General features: G+C 39.2%; 2 protein-coding genes across 2 annotated transcripts in view; both read left to right on the forward strand.

The window, feature by feature from the left end:
* The window catches only part of PRRC1 (proline rich coiled-coil 1), a 38,221-nt gene extending 36,133 nt beyond the window's left edge, over nucleotides 1-2,088 (forward strand). Inside the window, exon 9 of the mRNA XM_059417485.1 lies at nucleotides 358-2,088. Coding sequence (XP_059273468.1) covers nucleotides 358-567 — 210 coding nt within the window. The 3' untranslated portion in view covers nucleotides 568-2,088. The remainder of the gene's footprint in view (nucleotides 1-357) is intronic.
* A 2,805-nt stretch (nucleotides 2,089-4,893) lies between these two features.
* Nucleotides 4,894-5,534, forward strand: LOC132027850 (chromobox protein homolog 3-like). Its single transcript, XM_059416574.1, has one exon. The coding sequence runs from the start codon at nucleotides 4,952-4,954 to the stop codon at nucleotides 5,501-5,503; it is 552 nt and encodes a 183-aa protein (XP_059272557.1). The 5' UTR covers nucleotides 4,894-4,951; the 3' UTR covers nucleotides 5,504-5,534.
* Nucleotides 5,535-21,635: the final 16,101 nt, after the last annotated feature.

Genomic DNA, 21,635 nt, shown 5'->3' on the forward strand with positions numbered 1-21,635 from the left:
GGACTATGAAAAGGACAGGAAGGGTTAGGGGTGGAGGCATGTGTGCTCAGCATTCCTCTTCCTCTTAACCTGAAGCAGCACGTACTCCTACTGGAACCTCAGGCCTTGGACACTGAGTGCTGTTAGATGGCATCATGAGATTAAGACTGAGTGGACACTGAAGAGAGGATGTGTGTGTAGTAGTGTTCTGAGTCTTCGTAGCCTCAGCCTTGTCACCTCATAGAGCTGCCAGCATAGCTGTGTTTCTCGGGGTTTGTTGTCATCTATACTAAGGGACTTTGGGATGTCACTTAGAGCTAGACCCAGTCATTTGTTTTCAATGCAATATAAATCATACCCAGGTTCATTCTTCCACAGGCTCAAAGTCTCACTCCCCAGGACTACAGTCTGAGGTGGTCAGGCCTTCTGGTGACAGTGGGTGAAGTCCTGGAAAAGAGCTTAGTGAACGTGACGCGGACTGACTGGCACTTGACATTCACCGGCATGTCTCGCCGGCAGATGATCTACAGTGCGGCCAAAGCCATTGCTGGAATGTACAAACAGCGCCTGCCCCCCAGGACCGTGTGACAGGAGATCACCCAGGGCGCAGCGACCTCTTTGTTTGGAGCGTGGCGGTAAAGACTTGGTCCCATCCCCATGTGGGGAGCTCCAGCAGATGTCGGGGTCTTGCGAATGTGCCTCTAGGCTACACTTGATCTTTCCTAGAAAGGCACAGTGTCATTCCAGTAGCTGCAAAGAAACAGATCCTTGCTGTGATCGTGCAATTTCACGTACCGCAGTTCTTAGAAAACAATTATTTTTATAGGACAATTTGATATACCAAATCTGTACGGTGCAAATTCACGTGCTTCGACCTTTAACTTAATGATACATACTTGATTATTTTGTTGAAGATTGAAGAACATGTCATTGTTTATTTCATGATTTCTCTCTTCTTAGTCCTTGATGCTTTTTGTGTGTGCGGGTGATCTCAGGTCTGACACCGAACCACGTGCTCAACAGCTGACCCTCAGACACCTACTTGCAGGGAGATGGTGCACGTTTCTATGCATACTTTTTACATGGGCCAAAATAATGGGATTTTTTTTTTGTCATTATGTACATACACACATCCTCTAAAAAAAAGAAAAAAGGTTTATTTCAAAGTAAGTTTTGGCATTTCACATATTTAGACTCTGAGACATTGCAGCACTATTTTGTTTTTCTTTGCTATGTGACAACTAAGTGGCCCATGATTTGAGTGTATTTTAAATCAGAACAGTTCCTGTTTTTATATAGTACTATTCAATATTTTCAAGTAAACTCCGACAACAGCCATTATTTCTGCTTCCATTCATATATTCTCAAGTGTCTTATAGAAATTTTTCAGAGGAATTACTTTGTTATTTATGGGGTTGTATGCCTCCTCTTTTAATTAAGGTTACTTGATATTTAGTTTGCCTTAAACAATGCTTTTCTAACTTGGTGCCATTCTGCCTTTACTACTCTTTATGGAATTTTCAGTGAAACTATTTAATATTCAACCTGGTTTATCTAGTTGATCATGTTTGTATTTAGTAACTGAAGCTTCTCCCTCCCCCCAGCCCCAAATAATATATTTTAGCATTTTTGGATTTATAGAAATCAGAATTAAAATAGTTTGTCTTATACTCTGGATTCTATGTATGCAAGTTCCTATAATGTTTTGAAGACAGTTTCTTACGCAAATGTAATTTAATTTTTACTTACTCGTCTTACAGTTCTTTGCTGTAAATTAATTAGCACAATCTTATAAAGGGTGTTGAAGCTCTTATCCTGCACTGTCACTACAGGTAACATTGCTTTGTATTACTTTGAGTACTTACTCGATTTTTGCTTTTTTTACCTGAGGACAGGAAGCATTATTTTCACAACTCTCTGTTCATTTCCAAGCACTGTATGATTGCTTGGTGAAATTCAGACTTGTCTGTCATTAAAAGGAGAGAAAAGACATGTAACCAGTTGCTGCGGCGTGATAGGGCTAGAGTGATTTTCTCCCCTTTCATTGCTATTTGTGCAACACTTCATGTTTTCTCCATCTGATTAATAAAAAAGAGAAGCCTTTCTGTACCATTTGCTTTTTTATCCTTTATTTTCAAAAAGCTACACTTCTCTAACAGTATTTATTATGGCATTGGCCAGGTGACAAATCACAGTTAGGGACGAAGGATGCCCATTCTTGGAATATGCAAGTGCGAATAGACCACTTTCCCTCCCGTTACAGGGAATCTTTGAGGTCCTAAAAAAATATCTGTTTTCTATTTTACCAAGTCTCAAATAGTTTAGGTCTTTGAGGGCTCTTTTAATAGAATCACAAGCATGGACATCCCCTTAGAGTACAATTTTTCCACAGTCTTCAAATTCTTCGGTTAGGTAGTGGCTTGTGTGAAGCCAGGTAATTTTCCCATCCCTGGTCATCTGAGCCTTTGGCCTTTTGTCACAGTGTGAGTGGGCGAGGAGGATTAGGGAAGGGCACATGGAAGAGATAAACCCACCATCCGGGTTTTGCCTCTGATGCTTTTTTTGGCCAACAGTTACCGTTGAAAGTCATCCAAGCATGACTGACTCCACACGCTGTTTTCCCCACCTCATGCTTATTTTTTCATCTTTAGATTTGTCATATGAGGGGCAAGAAAAGTAACTCCTTACCTCGTACATGCCACAGCGGCTTGGGCTGGGCAGGCCTGTCGTGAGTGTTGGCCTGAGATAAGCGAGCCTTCAGTCGGAGGCCACATTTCCCCTCCCCAGCACCCAGCTGTCTCCAGTTCTTTGCCCTTCGGGCTCATCTCCTGCCGACACTAGCATTTCTGAGGGAGAGTCAGACTCTGGGCTCTTTGCTTTTTTTGTCCCTCATGCTTCTCAGGAAAACCAGTCTCTAACACAGTTCTTCACCACTGTTCTTGTGGTCGGGTCATCAATATTTGTTCTGAAGCGCTCCAGGAATCATTTAGTCAACTTCCTCAGCTGGGACACTGTTTTGTTTTAATTAAGCAGTGTGAAAGACAACAGGAAAAATGCAGCAAGAGTAATGTTACATCAGCCTTGGGTGACAGAAGGGAACTCCGAGACTCCAAGACCCTTCGGTTAATAAGCCTGGACCAGAGCTGTGCCACTGTTGGAAAACTTCTGGCTGGGTCCAGTTTTCTCCTCCTTGTCTCTTAATTACTTCCCCATTCTTTGTTCCTTTTTATCTTAAGGATTAATGAGGTAGAAAAATCGAGATGACTGACTTTAAACCGAGTGGTGGTATACTGGTAAGGTTAAGGAAAGTATGGTATGCATGTATTCAAAAATTATGCAAATTACTGATACACTCAGGGTCAAGTTAATTACTTTATGTTGTTGAATTTACATTGTTCCTTGACTACAAAAAATTCTCAACAGATGTTCGTGTCCTCTGAATCCAAATTGATGGTATTTTGTGATCCAGAAGATGTTGGGTAATGTATAAATTAAGAAAGTTGGATTTTTACTCCCAGCATATGATGTTCATTCTTAAGATACTATGCAGGATGATGTATTGGATAAGAACCATTTTATAAGAATGTAAATATGTTACAAATAAATAATACCTCAATTTAGTTCCTGAAGTTGTAAAGTGATTTTTTTAAATGCTGAGTCATATTAATATTCTGTTAGAAGGGCCTATATTACTTTAATAGTCCCAACGGGTTACTGGTTGCCAATAGTTCCTACAGAATAGCAACTTAAAAGCATATCTTTCAAGTTTAGTGGTAATGATTCAAATATACCTGAATCGCTAACTTCATGCTCAGAGAACTCAATAGGGCAGACGATATTTTGGAGTTGGAGGTGATGGGCAAGAGGTTATAGCCTGTGCTCCTGAGGAGATGCCTTGACTGGGGAGTTTAATTTGCCCTTAACCTCCACAAATATCTCCTCAAAAAAAAAAAAGGTTTGTTACTATATTTGCTATTCTGAGCCTGTGATCTCAGGGCAGAGATTTCTGTTTTGATTTGTTAGGCAAGGGGTACTTCACAAGAGACCATGAAATACTCATTTGGGTGTTTTGTTTGTCAAAGGAAAACAGTACTGTTTTTAGTACACTAGAAAAACACCAATTCAGAATCCAGGATAGGCCCTATCCTATCCTAATACTATAAAGTATTAAATTAAAGTATATCCCAATACTATAAAGTATTAAATTTATACTTTGTTTTAGAATCAACTGGAGGAGAAAAAACAGTTTAGGCAAGAGAAACAAAATTAGCAAGACCAATATAAAGATTTAAAAACTTACACATAAAGGAAATTTTTGAAATTGTCCTTAACATGAATACATATTAATGATTTAAAGCAGTAAGAAAAAGGAACTGATAAGTGCCAAGTACATAGTGCTGGTTTGGTACTGGAGTAAAAACTTCCTTTTTAGGTGTGGTAACGGAAACAGAATCAGCTACTAACTCAGTATCATCCCAGTGAATCTGTTACAGACAAGGGACTGAAGCAGAGGCTGTCACTTCCCAAATCTTTCTCTTATAAAACATCCTGCATGTTTGCTTCACGAACTTAGTAGTACATAGCTAGTCCTGTAAATATTTGTTGAATTCAACTTACTTGAAACAATAGCTTGAGACTTTGCCCTGGTATACTCTCAGTTGTACAACATGTTTAAGGAACACTCTTTTTACTCCATATTTTTTTTTAATTTTTAATTTTTTATAAACATGTATTTTTATCCCCAGGGGTACAGGTCTGTGAATCAGCACTCACCAAAGCACATACCCTCCCCAATGTCCATAACCCCACCCCCCCCTCCCAACCTCCCTCCCCCCAGCAACCCTCAGTTTGTTTTGTAAGATTAAGAGTCACTTATGGTTTGTCTCCCTCTCCTACTTCCCTTTCCCTCCCCTCCGGGGACCACCAGGCACCACGCTGCGAACGTAATAGCTCTTCAAGTCTGCAATAAAAAATGGCCTCCAATAAAACTACATTGCAAAAAATGGAAAAGAAACAGAATGGAAAGAGTAAAAAAGTAGAAGAGGCAGAGCCTGAAGAATTTGTGGTGGAAAAAGTACTGGACCGACGTGTAGTGAATGGGAAGGTGGAGTATTTCCTGAAGTGGAAGGGTTTTACAGATGCTGACAATACTTGGGAGCCTGAAGAAAATCTAGATTGTCCAGAGTTAATTGAAGCATTTCTTAACTCTCAAAAAGCTGGTAAAGAAAAAGATGGTACAAAAAGAAAATCTTTATCTGACAGTGAATCTGATGATAGCAAATCAAAGAAGAAAAGAGATGCTGCTGATAAACCAAGAGGCTTTGCCAGAGGTCTTGATCCTGAACGAATAATTGGTGCCACAGACAGCAGTGGAGAGTTAATGTTTCTCATGAAATGGAAAGATTCAGATGAGGCAGACTTGGTGCTGGCAAAAGAGGCAAACATGAAGTGTCCTCAAATTGTAATTGCTTTTTATGAAGAGAGACTAACTTGGCATTCTTGTCCAGAAGATGAAGCTCAATAATTGTTTGCATTGCTTTTTATATATATTTATATATATATATATATAAAATCTGGGTCTTTGTTTTTTGATTTATTAGTGTGAAGAAATAACATTCTAATGAAAGTCAAGTTTGATATGTTTGTTTTGAAGTAGTATTGGGGGAGTTGTTGGGGTTTTTGCATCTATAGCACTGGTTACTTTAAACAAATAAAAGCTTTCTGTAGTTGCTTCCTTAAAAAAAAAAAAACGTCCAAGCCCTCTGTCTGGTGAAGGACCTGCTACTGCTTCTGTCTCTCTTTCCACCCCTCCTTGGCTGATGACCCAGAGCCCTCTGATGATGGCATTCTCCTGGCAAGAGAAAAGGACTTGACTAGCGTTTCTGAACTTGAACAGTTTCAGGTTATATTTTAATTTTTTTTTTTTTTGTACAGGTAATGATTCTAATACATTTCAACATGCTTTTTTCAAAAAAAAAAATATTTATTTATTTATATATATATTATTTAATTTTTTATTTTTTGTAACATATATTTTTATCCCCAGGGGTACAGGTCTGTGAATCACCAGGTTTACACACTTCACAGCACTCACCAAAGCACATACCCTCCCCAATGTCCATAATCCCACCCCCTTCTCCCAAACCCCCTCCCCCCAGCAACCCTCAGTTTGTTTTGTGAGATTAAGAGTCACTTATGGTTTGTCTCCCTCCCAATCCCATCTTGTTTCATTGATTCTTCTCCTACCCACTTAAGCCCCCATGTTGCATCACCACTTCCTCATATCAGGGAGATCATATGATAGTTGTCTTTCTCTGCTTATTTCGCTAAGCATGATACGCTCTAGTTCCATCCATGTTGTCTCAAATGGCAAGATTTCATTTCTTTTGATGGCTGCATAGTATTCCATTGTGTATATATACCACATCTTCTTGATCCATTCATCTGTTGATGGACATCTAGGTTCTTTCCATAGTTTGGCTATTGTGGACATTGCTGCTATAAACATTCGGGTGCACGTGCCCCTTTGGATCACTACGTTTGTATCTTTAGGGTAAATACCCAGTAGTGCAATTGCTGGGTCATAGGGCAGTTCTATTTTCAACATTTTGAGGAACCTCCATGCTGTTTTCCAGAGTGGCTGCACCAGCTTGCATTCCCACCAACAGTGTAGGAGGGTTCCCCTTTCTCCGAATCCTCACCAGCATCTGTCATTTCCTGACTTGTTGATTTTAGCCATTCTGACTGGTGTGAGGTGATATCTCATTGTGGTTTTGATTTGTATTTCCCTGATGCCGAGTGATATGGAGCACTTTTTCATGTGTCTGTTGGCCATCTGGATGTCTTCTTTGCAGAAATGTCTGTTCATGTCTTCTGCCCATTTCTTGATTGGATTATTTGTTCTTTGGGTGTTGAGTTTGCTAAGTTCTTTATAGATTCTGGACACTAGTCCTTTATCTGATATGTCGTTTGCAAATATCTTCTCCCATTCTGTCAGTTGTCTTTTGATTTTGTTAACTGTTTCCTTTGCTGTGCAAAAGCTTTTGATCTTGATGAAATCCCAATAGTTCATTTTTGCCCTTGCTTCCCTTGCCTTTGGTGTTGTTCCTAGGAAGATGTTGCTGCGGCAGAGGTCGAAGAGGTTGCTGCCTGTGTTCTCCTCAAGGATTTTGATGGATTCCTTTCACACATTGAGGTCCTTCATCCATTTTGAGTCTATTTTCGTGTGTGGTGTAAGGAAATGGTCCAATTTCATTTTTCTGCATGTGGCTGTCCAATTTTCCCAGCACCATTTATTGAAGAGGCTGTCTTTTTTCCATTGGACATTCTTTCCTGCTTTGTCGAAGATTAGTTGACTGTAGAGTTGAGGGTCTATTTCTGGGCTCTCTATTCTGTTCCATTGATCTATGTGTCTGTTTTTGTGCCAGTACCATGCTGTCTTGATGATGACAGTTTTGTAATAGAGCTTGAAGTCCGGAATTGTGATGCCACCAACGTTGGCTTTCTTTTTCAATATCCCTTTGGCTATTCGAGGTCTTTTCTGGTTCCATATAAATTTTAGAATTATTTGTTCCATTTCTTTGAAAAAGATGGATGGTACTTTGATAGGAATTGCATTAAATGTGTAGATTGCTTTAGGTAGCATAGACATTTTCACAATATTTATTCTTCCAATCCAGGAGCATGGAACATTTTTCCATTTCTTTGTGTCTTCCTCAATTTCTTTCATGAGTACTTTATAGTTTTCTGAGTATAGATTCTGTGCCTCTTTGGTTAGGTTTATTCCTAGGTATCTTATGGTTTGGGGTGCAATTGTAAATGGGATTGACTCCTTAATTTCTCTTTCTTCTGTCTTGTTGGTGTAGAGAAATGCAACTGATTTCTGTGCATTGATTTTATATCCTGATACTTTACTGAATTCCTGTGCAAGTTCTAGCAGTTTTGGAGTGGAGTCTTTTGGGTTTTCCACATATAGTATCATATCATCTGGAAAGAGTGTTAATTTGACTTCTTCTTTGCCGATTTGGATGCCTTTAATTTCCTTTTGTTGTCTGATTGCTGAGGCTAGGACTTCTAGTACTATGTTGAATAGCAGTGGTGATAATGGACATCCCTGCCGTGTTCTTGACCTTAGCGGAAAAGCTTTCAGTTTTTCTCCATTGAGAATGATATTTGCAGTGGGTTTTTCATAGATGGCTTTGATGATATTGAGGTATGTGCCCTCTATCCCTACACTTTGAAGAGTTTTGATCAGGAAGGGATGCTGTACTTTGTCAAATGCTTTTTCAGCATCTATTGAGAGTATCATATGGTTCTTGTTCTTTCTTTTATTGATGTGTTGTATCACACTGACTGATTTGCAGATGTTGAACCAACCTTGCAGCCCTGGAATAAATCCCACTCGGTCGTGGTGAATAATCCTTTTAATGTACTGTTGAATCCTATTGGCTAGTATTTTGGTGAGAATTTTCGCATCTGTGTTCATCAAGGATATTGGTCTATAGCTCTCTTTTTTGATGGAATCCTTGTCTGGTTTTGGGATCAAGGTGATGCTGGCCTCATAAAATGAGTTTGGAAGTTTTCCTTCCATTGCTATATTTTGGAACCATTTCAGGAGAATAGGAATTAGTTCTTTTTTAAATGTTTGGTAGAACTCCCCCGGGAAGCCGTCTGGCCCTGGGCTTTTATTTGTTTGGAGATTTTTAATGACTGTTTCAATCTCCTTACTGGTTATGGGTCTGTTCAGGCTTTCTACTTCTTCCTGGTTCAGTTGTGGTAGTTTATATGTTTCTAGGAATGCATTCATTTCTTCCAGATTGTCAAATTTGTTGGCGTAGAGTTGCTCATAGTATGTTCTTATAATAGTTTGTATTTCTTTGGTGTTAGTTGTGATCTCTCCTCTTTCATTCTGATTTTATTTATTTGGGTCCTTTTCTTTTCTTTTTGATAAGTCTGGCCTGGGGTTTATCAATTTTATTAATTCTTTCAAAGAACCAGCTCCTAGTTTCGTTGATTTGTTCTATTGTTTTTTTTTTTTGGTTTCTATTTCATTGATTTCTGCTCTGATCTTTACGATTTCTCTTCTCCTGCTGGGCTTAGGGTTTCTTTCTTGTTCTTTTTCCAGCTCCTTTAGGTGTAGGGTTAGGTTGTGTACCTGAGACCTTTCTTGTTTCTTGAAAAAGGCTTGTACCGCTATATATTTTCCTCTCAGGACTGCCTTTGTTGTGTCCCATAGATTTTAAACCGTTGTATTTTCATTATCATTTGTCTCCATGATTTTTTTTCAATTCTTCTTTAATTTCCCGGTTGACTCATTCATTCTTTAGAAGGATGTTGTTTAGTCTCCATGTATTTGGGTTCTTTCCAAACTTCCTCTTGTGGTTGAGTTCTAGCTTCAGAGCATTGTGGTCTGAAAATATGCAGGGAATGATCCCAATCTTTTGATACCGGTTGAGACCTGATTTAGGACCGAGGATGTGATCTATTCTGGAGAATGTTCCATGTGCACTAGAGAAAAATGTGTATTCTGTTGCTTTGGGATGAAATATTCTGAATATATCTGTGATGTCCATCTGGTCCAGTGTGTCGTTTAAGGCCTTTATTTCCTTGTTGATCTTTTGCTTGGATGATCTGTCCATTTCAGTGAGGGGAGTGTTAAAGTCCCCTACTATTATTGTATTATTGTTGATGTGTTTCTTTGATTTTGTTATTAATTGGTTTATATAGTTGGCTGCTCCCACGTTGGGGGCATAGGTGTTTAAAATTGTTAAATCTTCTTGTTGGACAGACCCTTTGAGTATGATATAGTGTCCTTCTTCATCTCTTATTATAGTCTTTGGCTTAAAATCTAATTGATCTGATATAAGGATTGCCACTCCTGCTTTCTTCTGATGTCCATTAGCATGGTAAATTGTTTTCCACCCCCTCACTTTAAATCTGGAGGTGTCTTCGTGCTTAAAATGAGTTTCTTGGAGGCAACATATAGATGGGTTTTGTTTTTTTATCCATTCTGATACCCTGTGTCTTTTGATTGGGGCATTTAGCCCATTAACATTCAGGGTAACTATTGAGAGATATGAATTTAGTGCCATTGTATTGCCTGTAAGGTGACTGTTACTGTATATTGTCTCTGTTCCTTTCTGATCTACCACTTGTAGGCTCTCTCTTTGCTTAGAGGACCCCTTTCAATATTTCCTGTAGAGCTGGTTTGGTGTTTGCAAATTCTTCCAGTTTTTGTTTGTCCTGGAAGCTTTTAATCTCTCCTTCTATTTTCAATGATAGCCTGGCTGGATATAGTATTCTTGGCTGCATGTTTTTCTCGTTTAGTGCTCTGAAAATATCATGCCAGCTCTTTCTGGCCTGCCAGGTCTCTGTGGATAAGTCAGCTGCCAATCTAATATTTTTACCATTGTATGTTACAGACTTCTTTTCCTGGGCTGCTTTCAGGATTTTCTCTTTGTCACTGAGACTTGTAAATTTTACTATTAGGTGATGGCGTGTGGGTCTATTCTTACTGATTTTGAGGGGCATTCTCTGAACCTCCTGAATTTTGATGCTCGTTCCCTTTGCCATATTGGGGAAATTCTCCCCAATAATTCTCTCCAGTATACCTTCTGCTCCCCTCTCTCTTTCTTCTTCTTCTGGAATCCCAGTTATTCTAATGTTGTTTCATCTTATGGTGTCACTTATCTCTCGAATTCTCCCCTCGTGGTACAGTAGCTGTTTGTCCCCCTCTTTTGCTCAGCTTCTTTATTCTCTATCATTTGGTCTTCTATATCACTAATTCTTTCTTCTGCCTCATTTATCCTAGCAGTGAGAGCCTCCATTTTTGATTGCACCTCATTAATAGCTTTTTTTTATTTCAACTTGGTTAGATTTTAGTTCTTTTATTTCTCCAGAAAGGGCTTTTATATCTCCCGAGAGCGTTTCTCTAATATCTTCCATGCCTTTTTCGAGCCCGGCTAGAACCTTGAGAATTGTCATTCTGAACTCTAGATCTGACATATTACCAATGTCTGTATTGATTAGGCCCCTAGCCTTCGGTACTGCCTCTTGTTCTTTTTTTCGTGGTGAATTTTTCCGCCTTGTCATTTTGTCCAGTTAAGAGTATATGAAGGAGCAAGTAAAATACTAAAAGGGTGGCAACAACCCCAGGACAATATGCTTTAACCAATCAGAAGAGATCCCAAATCGTGAGGGGGGAGGAAGGGGATAAAAAGAGGTTCAAAAAGAAAGAAAGAAAAAAAAAAAGAAAAGAATTTAAAAAAAGAAAACAAATAAAGAAAAATATAAAAAAGGAAAAAATTATATTAAACTAGTTAAAAAACGTTAAAAAAGAAAAGGGTAAAAGTTAAAAAAATTTAGCAGAAGAAGAGAAAATAATGAAAAAAAAATAAATTAACTGCAAGACTAAAAAAATCACAGGGGAAAAATAAAAGAAAATCACAGGGAGAAAGCCATGAATTCCGTGCTTTGCTTTCTCCTCCTCTGGAATTCTGCTGCTCTCCTTGGTATTGAAACCACTCTCCTTGGTAGGTGAAGTTGGTCTTGACTGGATTTCTTGTTGATCTTCTTGGGGAGGGACCTGGTGTAGTGATTCTCAAGTGTCTTCGCCCCAGGCGGAATTGCACCGCTCTTACCAGGGGCCGGGCTGAGTAATCCGCTCGGGTTTGCTTTCAGGAGCTTTTGTTCCCTGAGTGCTTTCTGTAGAGTTCCGGAGGATGGGAATACAAATGGCGGCCTCCTGGTCTCCGGCCCGGAGGAGCCGAGAACCTGGGGCCCCACTCCTCTGTGCACCCTCAGAGAACAGCGCCCAGTAACTACCGTCTGCCTGACATCCGGCCACGCTCTGAGCTCACCTAGCCTGCGACCAGTTCAAGGTAACTCCGAGCTGCGAGCTTACTGTCGGCTCTGTCTCTGTAGCCAGCTTTCCCATTCCAATACCCGCAAGCTCTGCGACACTCAGACACCCCCGATCCTTCTGTGACCCTGCGGGACCTGAGGCCATGCTGCCCCCGTGTGGGCTTCGCCCCGGTTTAGCCTCTGGAGCGATGTCCCTCAGCGGAACAGACTTTTAAAAGTCCTGATTTTGTCCTCCGTTGCTCCGCTGCTTGCTGGGAGCCAGCCCCTCCCCCCGGGGTCTATCTTCCTGTCGCTTTGGATTCACTTCTCCGCCAGTCCTACCTTTCAGAAAGTGGTTGTTTTTCTGTTTCCAGAATTGCTGTTCTTCTTCTCTTCGATCTGCCGATGGATTTGCAGGTGTTTGCAATCTTTAGATGAGCTATCTAGCTGATCTCCTGCTAGCTGATGTAGTCTCAGCCTGCTACTTCTCCACCATCTTGACTCCTCCCCCTCTTTACTCCATATTTTTCATTTTAGTTTTAAGTACTGCTTTGGGCTTTGCTACTGGTCTAAGAATATATTTGTGGTCATTGAATATTCTGCTCCCAAATTTAAGAAACCAGAAACTAGGTTTACATTTTACTGTTTTTAGGATTAGAGCCAGAAGTGTTCTAACTAGTCTTCAAGAACGATACCACATACCTCGTAAAATATATTTTAATGTTCTGAGTTTATAGAACATTATAGTTTAATGTTCTGCTGTGAGACCATTCCTGCTTCACTCTTCATGTCCTAAGATATTTTAGAGACGGATATCACCCAGATAGCATAGGTCTTTCCTTTGTTCCTGACCTCACTCTCCCTCCCTCACAAGAAGAGCAACTAGCAACTCTTCCTGGACAAGATACCACTGAGAGAATCCTAGAACAGTGATGAGGCTGAAGCAGCCCTGCACCACAGAGACTGAGAGACACTGTGTGAGAAGGAGAGACCCTGCCAGCTGCTTGCCTATGTTGTCTTCCCCGAGGCCGGCAGAGCACAGCACAGAGAGACCCCTGCCAAGCCTCTGGATGCTTCACAGGGAAAGGAGATCCCAGGGTAGATATCCAGTGACCCCAGCATTATGGGTTGCTTCTTGGGAGCCTCCACTCTAGTCTCAACTCCCAGAAATTGTGGGTGAAACTAAAGGACTTGGCCATCTTTGCCAATAGATTTCCTCCCCACAGCACCCAAGCAGTGGTGCCGATCAGCAGTTTGCTCACCTGTGGAACCAAGCATGTGGCTCAGTCTGACCTGGCAACTCAACACAGGGCGGATCTGCCCCCTTTGGGTCCTCTAATTAGTACCCTCCCCAGCCCTGGATCCTGGTCTTCCCTCACCCAGGCAGGGGAGCTGAGCCAGAGCCTAGCCCTCTGCCAAGGGTAACCAGAAAGGCCCACAGGAACCCCCGGAAGCTGCAGAGCCTGGCAATCCTTGTGCAGACAGTACAGCAGGCAGAGCTGACCATCCACAGAATGAAGCCAGTGCCAGGTAGTGGAGGGTTCCCCTGATTTGCCCCATCAGAGGAACTAATTCATACCCTACTCACCATTAAATAAAACTCCCAACACCACCAAACCAGAAAGCCAGACTCAAACACCTGGAAAGCTACGTAGTCCATCAATTCTGGAGTGGAGAACCCAAAAGGCAGAGCTGATAGTTGGCAGAGCAAGGCTGGAAACCCTGCTGAGCTAGGAAACTGGAGAAATGGGTTGGCTTGAGAAAAAAAAAAGGCTTTTCCAGCCTTGGAGCTAGTCTTCCCCCTGTGCCAGGGCAGGGAAACTAATCTGTAGCCTCACTTATTGCTGAATAAAGGCCTCAGCCTGCCTTCTCAGAGAAGTCAGCCAGAGCCCATGGGAAGCTAGCCCCCATTCATAGAAAAAAACCAGTGGCCTTGTTTGGTCAGGAAATTCGGTGTACACTCTTGCCTGATTCAGGTCCCCAATCAATGTGCCATGTGTGTCCTGGGCCCTGGCCTGCTGTCCTGCCAGGGCATGGAAGCTACTCACAGTCCCACCAGCTGCTAAGTATAGTACCCAGTCCCAACTGTCTAGTATGCTGACCAGAGAGACCAGGCAACTTGCGGAGCCCATCCTACCACTTGACTTGGGCAAGGAATCAAGCCAGCAATTTAATCCAACTATTCTGAGACAGCCACACCCCACCTCCCTACCCTAGCTTCAGAGGTTGGGCAGATGCCTCCACCCAAAAAGACCCAGATAGCAAGTCCCACTACCACAAAGATGTTCTTAGCAGATATTTCCAGAAAGCCATATTGAGCTTCCTGGTGAGAAGTGTCTAGGCCTACTCAAACCTATGAAAAATGGAAAAGGAATCACTTACTTGAATGTGTAAATACCAACATAAGGAATCAAGATCATCAAAGATAAGATGACAGCACCAAAGAAAACCTGAAGCTCCAATAAGTGACATTAAAGAAATGGAGATCTATCAATTACCAGATAAAAATGCTGAATTAGCACCCCCCCCCAATCTTGTTTTCCAGAAAAATCCTTTTAAAAATGTTTGGAAAAGGGGGGGGGGGAATCGGAGTGAGAGAGGAACCATGAAAGTCTATGGATTCCAGGAATCAAACTGAGGGTTTTAGAGGTGAGGGCGTGTGGAGGGATGGGTGAGCTTAGTGATGGGTGTTAAGGAGGGCATGGATTGCATGGAGCACTGGGTGTTATACGCAAAAAATCCTGTAACACTACATTAAAAACTAATGATGTACTGTATGGCGACTAACATAATAAAAATAAATTTATAAAAATTGAAAAAAATTAAAACATGTTCAGTGAACTACAAGAGCACACAGACAACTTAACGAAATTTGAAAAATAATGCATGCACAAAATGAGAGATTCCACTAAGAAGGAAACCATCAACAAAAACCCAAACAATTCCTAGAGCTGAACAATATGACAAGTGAATTGAATTCAAAAAAGAGCTTCAAAAGCAGATTTGACCATGCAGAAGAAATAATCTGTGACTGAAAGAACGTTAGAAGTTCTACAATCAGGGAAAATTTTTTGAATATATATCTCCTACTATTAATGGGACACCATCAAAAGAAATACTACCCACCATCATGGGAATTCTACAAGGAGAAGAGAAAGAGTAAGCAACGAAGTATGTTAAAACAAAAAATGGCTGAAAACGTCTCAAAAGCTGGGGAGAGAAAACAAAATCCAGATACACAAAAGCCAAAGGACTCAAAGTAGGTTGAGCCCAAATAGGGCTGCACAGAGACTTATTATCATTAAACTGTGAAAAGTCAGAGATAAATAATTTTGAAGCTAGCAAGAGAAAAGAGGAAAGTTACATGCAAGGGACCCCCCCCCCCCCCCCACCGCTCACCCGAAAGACTATTCATCTCTCAAAAGAAATGTTCCAGGCAGGAAACAATGGGATGACATATTCAAAATATTTAAAGAAAAATCTGAACCAAGAATTCTATACCCTGGAAAGCTCTTCTTCAAAATGAGAAAGAGATGAAGACTGATCCTGAGTCAACAAAAGCTGAAGGAGTTCACCTACATCTGCCTTAGAACAAATGCTAATGGGAGTTCTTTGAGTGGAAACACAAAGAAGACAATTAACATCATAGAAACATAAGAAGATAGCATAAAACTCACTGGCACTGGCAAATATATAGTGACAGATTCTGTAATATGGAATGTTGGTACATAATACACTTACACTTCTAGTTTAAAAGTTTTAAAACATAATAAAAACAACCATATCTGCACTATTCTGTTACTAGATATAGAATATTTAAAAATATGCATACTGTAACATCGGTAACTTAAAACGGAGGTAGAAAACGTGTAAAGTTTAAGGATGCTGCTCAAGTTCATTTTTAGTTTAAAATACAATTTTCAAATATTTTATGTAAACTTCATGGTAACTTCAAAAGAAAACTCTATAGTAATTATGCAAAACAACATTACAAATAGTTCAAAGCATACCAATATCAAAAAATATCAAAACACAAAACAAGAGAGGATTTGAAACAATGGACAATGGATTTTCAAAACACCCAGAAAATAAATGACAAAATTACTTACCAATATCAAATAATTACTTCAATAGTTATCAATAAGTATCAATAATTGCTTTAAATGTACATGGATTAAATTTTCTAAAACAATGGCTCAGAGTATGGGGAAAAAACTATCAAGACCCAATTATACATTGCATACAAGTAATAGACTCACTATAGCCTTAAAGAGACATAGACATAGATAAAGGGATGAGAAAAGTTATTTCATCCAAATGATAAATAAAACAAAGCAGGGAAGCTCTACATGTATCAGAGAAAATAGACTTTAAAGAAAGACTGTAATAATAAGAGACAACTGGCATAATATAATGATAAATGGATCAATCCCCTGAGAAAACATAACAGATGTAAATATTACTCACCACAATTAAGTGGGATATATCCCAGGCATTCAAGGGTGAGTCTGTATCCACAAATCAAATCAATGTGATACCTCACATTAACAAGAGAAAGGATAAAAAATCTTATGATCCTCTTAATAGATGGAGAAAAAGCATTTGACAAGACATCCATTCACAATAAAAACTTTCAACAAAGTGAGTTAAGAGGGAACATACCTCAACATAATAAAGGCCATATATGACAAACCCATAGCTAACATCATACTTGATGATGAAAAACAGACTTCTTTTCCCCCCTAAAATCAAGAAAAAGACAAGAATGTCCACTCTCATTTTTATTCAATATAGTACTGGAAGTCCTAGCCACAATAATCAGACTAGGAAAAATAAGTAAGATGCATCCACATTGTTAAGGAAGAAGTAAAACCGTCCCTATTTGTGGATATCATAGTGCTACATAGAGAAAACTCTGAAGACCACACCAAGCAAAATAAAATAACCATTATAATTGACAAATGAATTCAGTGAAGTTGCAGGATACTCAATACACAGAAATCTGTTGTATTTCTACACACTATAATGGAGAAACAGAAAAAGAATTTAAGAAAACAATTCCATTTAAAATTGCATCAAATAAAATAAAATACCAAGGAGTAAATTTAGCCAAGGATGTAAAGACCTATACTCTGAAAACTATAAAACACTGATGAAATTAATTTAAGGTGACACAAATAGAAAGATATTCAATGCTCATGGACTGTAAAAGATACAAACTTCCTGTTCTAAAATAAGTCACAAAGTAAAAATAATGCATAAGGAATATAGACAATATCATAATAATGCATGGTGACTATGCTTATCGTGGTGAGTACCGAGTAATTTATAGAATTGTCAGATCAGTATGTTGTACACCTGAAACTAATACCTCACACTATGTTAATTATACTTAAATAAAAGCCCCCAAAACCTTTAGTAGATACACAACAGATAAACTGAAAGGAATCGAAGCACATCACTGTAGAAAATCATCAAATCACAAAAGGAGGGCAGAAAAAGAATAGAAGAACAAAAGGTATTATAAAACTGGCAGAAAATCATTTAAAAAATGGCATTAAATCCATACCTATGAATAATTAAGAGTTAATAGACTCAGTGGAGCTTGGGACTCTTGATCTTGGGGTTTTATGTTCAAGCCCCATGGTGGGTATAGAAATTACTTAAAAATACGAGGGTATTTTAAGAAAAAAAGTAGGGGCACCTAGGTGGCTTAGTTGATTGAATGTCTGATTCTACTCCGGTCATGATCTCAGGGTTCTGGGATCAAGCCCTGTGTTGGGCTCTGCACTCAGCAGAGAGTCTACAACCCCTTCTTCTCCCTCTGTCCCTCTCCCTGCTTATGTTATCTCTCTCAAGTAAAAAAATAAATAAATGCGCTAACTTGTCCAGTTAAAAGAGAGAGTGGCTGAGTGAATTTTTTTTAAAAAGGACAGAACTATACACTGCCTATAAGAGACTCTCTTCAGCTATAAGGATTCATACAGACTGAGAAGGAAGGGACAGAAAAAGACATTCTGTGCCAGTGGAAAGCAAAAGAAAGCAGAGATAGCTATATTTATATAAGGGAAAGAGACTTCAATACAAAGACTATATTAAGAGACAAATAAGGTCATAATACAGTAATGAGCAAATAAGAGGATTAAACGCTTGTAAATATTTATGCACCCCAAATTAATTGGAGTAATTAAATAGATAGGCAAACATTAACAAACCAAAAGGGACAAATAAATAGTAATAAACAGTAGGGAACTTCAATACTTTACTCTCATCAATGGCAGATTATCCAGACTGAAAACCAATAAGGAAACACTGGATTTAAATGAAGTATTAGGTGAGATGAACTTAATGGGTATTCACAAAACATTCCATCTAAAAGTAGTAAAATACATACTTTTCTCAAGTGCACAGGAAACATTCTCCAGGATATATCACATATTAGGCAACAAAAAAGTCTTTTTTTTTTTTTTTAAAGATTTTTTTTATTCAACAGAGAGAGAGAGAGGTCACAAGTAGGCAGAGAGGCAGGCAGAGAGAGAGGGGGAAGCAGGTTCCCTGCTGAGCAGAGAGCCCGATGTGTCCTGGCTTGATCCCAGGACTCTGGGATCATGACCTGAGACGAAGGCAGAGGCTTTAACCCACTGAGCCACCCAGGAACCCCCCAAAAAGTCTTAATACATTTAAGGAGACTGAAATCATAAAAAGTAGCTTTAACAGTTTAACAGTTAAAACTTTTGTTAACAGTTTAAAACTTTTTAAAGATTTATTTTTTTGTTTGAGAGAAAGAGAGCATGCACGTGGTAGGGAGGGACAGAGGAAGATGGAAAGGGAGAGAGTCCCAAGCAGACTACAGAGTGCAGAACCCCAAGCAGGGCTCAACCCCATGACCCTGAGATCACAACCCGAACCACACCAGTCTGATGCCCAACGAACTGCACCACCCTGGTGCCCCTGATTGTAAGAGTTTAAAACTTCAGGTCAATTATAAGGAAACTTGATATTTCACAAATATGTAGAGATTAAACAACATGGTGCTACACATCCAATGGGTCAAAGAAGAAATGAAAAAAACAAAAAACAAAAAACAAAAAGTAACTTGAGACAAATGAAAATACATACCAAGATATCAAAACTCATGGGATGAAGCAGAAACAGTTCTAGGAGGTAAGGTCATAACAATAATGCCCCTATTAGAACAAGAAAGCTCTCAAGTAAACGAGGAACTCTACTTTATGCCTCCATCAAACTAGAAAAAAAAGAATGATGAAGCCTGAAGCTAGTAGAAACAAGGTTACAACAAAGGCCCAATTAATTAAATAAGGACAAAAAAGACAATAGAGAAGCTCAATGAATCTAAGGGCTATTTTTTTTTTGAAAAAGTTGACAAGCTGTATATAGATTCATCAAGAAAAAAGAGTCAAAATCAGAAATGAAAGACGAGATGCTACAACTCAGTAGCAGGAAAATACAAAGAATCCTAAGATACTATTATGGACTGTATGACAACAAACTGAACAACACAGGAGAACAGCTCCCCCCAAAACATGCAAGCTACTGGAGAATGAATCAGTAATAAGAAATACGAGCAGAGTAAGGAGATTGAGTCAGTGATCAGTAGCCTTCCAAGAATTCAAAGGGCATCAGAGGGCTTGATTGGTGAATTCCATCAAAGATTTAAGCAAAATTAATATTAATTCTTCTCAAACTCTTTCCAAAACCTGAAGAAGAGGGACTCCTTCCAAACCCTTTCTATGAGGCCAGCATTACCTTGATAATAAAAGCAGACAAGAATACCACAAGAAAATGAAGTTTCAGGCCACCCCTGATGAACATAGATGCAAAAATCTTCAACAAAATATAAGGATACTGGTGTGCCTACCTGGCTTAGTTGGAAGAGCATGAATTCTTGATCTCAGGATCCTGAGTTTGAGCCCCATGTGGGGTATAGAGATTACTATAAAAAGTAAAAACAGGAGAAAAACAACTATCATATGATCTCCCTGATATGAGGAAGTGGAGATGCAACATGGCGGGTTAAAGGGGTAGGAGAAGAATCAATGAAACAAGATGGGATTGGGAGGGAGACAAACCATAAGTGACTCTTAATCTCACAAAACAAACTTAGAGTTGCTGGGGGGGAGGAGGGTTGGGAGAAGAAGGATGGGGTTATGGACATTGGGGAGGGTATGTGCTATGGTGAGTGCTGTGAAGTGTGTAAACCTGGTGATTCACAGACCTGTACCCCTGGGGATAAAAATATATTATATGTTTATAAAAAAAATAAAAAATTTAAAAAAAAAGTAAAAACAAAAATTAAAAAAAAAAAAAAAGAGAGAGAGAGAAAGAGGGGAGTGCCTGAGTGGCTAAATCAGTTACGTGTCCGACTCTTAATTTTAGCTCAGGTCACCATCTCAATCAGGGTTGAGAGACGTTGGGCTCCACGTTGGGCACAGAGGCTGCTTAGGATTCTCTCTCCTTCTGTTCTTCCTCCCACATCCCTCTCAAAATTTAAAAAATAAAACAAAATATAAGCATACTGAATTTAATAGTACATTGAAAAGATCATACACCATGATTAAGTGGAATTCATTCCACCAATGCAAAAATAATTCACCATTCACAAATGAATATTATGTGCCACAGTAACAAGATGAAAGAAAATTATATGATCAGCTCAACAGATGCAGAAAAAGAGCCTGACAAAGTTCAATATACATGTATGATGAAAACACTCAACAAAGTGGGTATAGAGGGAATGTACCTCAACCTAATAAAGTCCATATCTGACAGATTCACAGTTGGCATCACATTAATGGTGAAAAGCTGACAGGTTTTCCTCTAAGAATAGGAAATGAGATACCCATTCTTACCAATTTTATTCAGGATGGTATTAGAATTCCAGGCCAGAGCAGTTAGACAAGAAATAAACTGCATCCAAATAAAAAAGAAAGAATGAAAACTGTCACTATTTGGGGATGACATGATAATCTATACAGAAAACCCTAAAACTTTTACCAAAACCTATCAGAACTAATTGACAAATTCAGAAGGTTGTACGATTCAAAATCAATACACAAAAGTCTGTTGCATCTGTATACAGTAATAATAAACTATCAGAAAGAGGAATTAAGAAAACAGTCCCATTTATAACTGCATCAAAAAGAATGAAATATCTGAGCAACAAATTTTACTACGGGGTTAAAAGACTTGTACATGCAAAACTGTAAGATATTGATGTGATAAATTAAAGAAAATATAAGTAATAGAAAAATATTTCATGCTCATGGACTGAATAATCAATAGTTAAAATATGCATAGTATACAAAGCAAACTACAGAATGAATGCAATCCCTATCCAAATTCCAATAGCATTCTTAAAAAGAGAATAGAAAATCCTAAAATTTCCTGGGTGGCTCAGTGGGTTAAAGCCTCTGCCTTTGGCTCAGCTCATGATCCCGGGATCCTGGGATTGAGCCCCGCATTGGTCTCTCTGCTCAGCAGGGAGCCTGCTTGCTTCTCTCTCTCCACCTGCCTCTCTGCCTACTTGTGATCTCCGTCTATCAAATAAATAAATAAAATCTTTAAAAAAAAATATCCTAAAATTTTTTATGGAATCACAGAAGACCCCTAAAAGTCAAAACAATCTTAAGAAAGAAGACAAAAGCTAAAGGTATCATGCTTTCTGATTTCAAAATGTATTATAGATCTAGTATCACAAAGGCATAAAAAAAACACACAGATCAACGTATTACAATAGAAAGCCCAGAAATAAACTCACACATAAATGATCATTTAGTTTAGGATAAAGGAGGCAA

This window comes from Mustela nigripes, chromosome 12, assembly GCF_022355385.1.
Source record: "Mustela nigripes isolate SB6536 chromosome 12, MUSNIG.SB6536, whole genome shotgun sequence".
Taxonomy (NCBI): Eukaryota; Metazoa; Chordata; class Mammalia; order Carnivora; family Mustelidae; genus Mustela; species Mustela nigripes.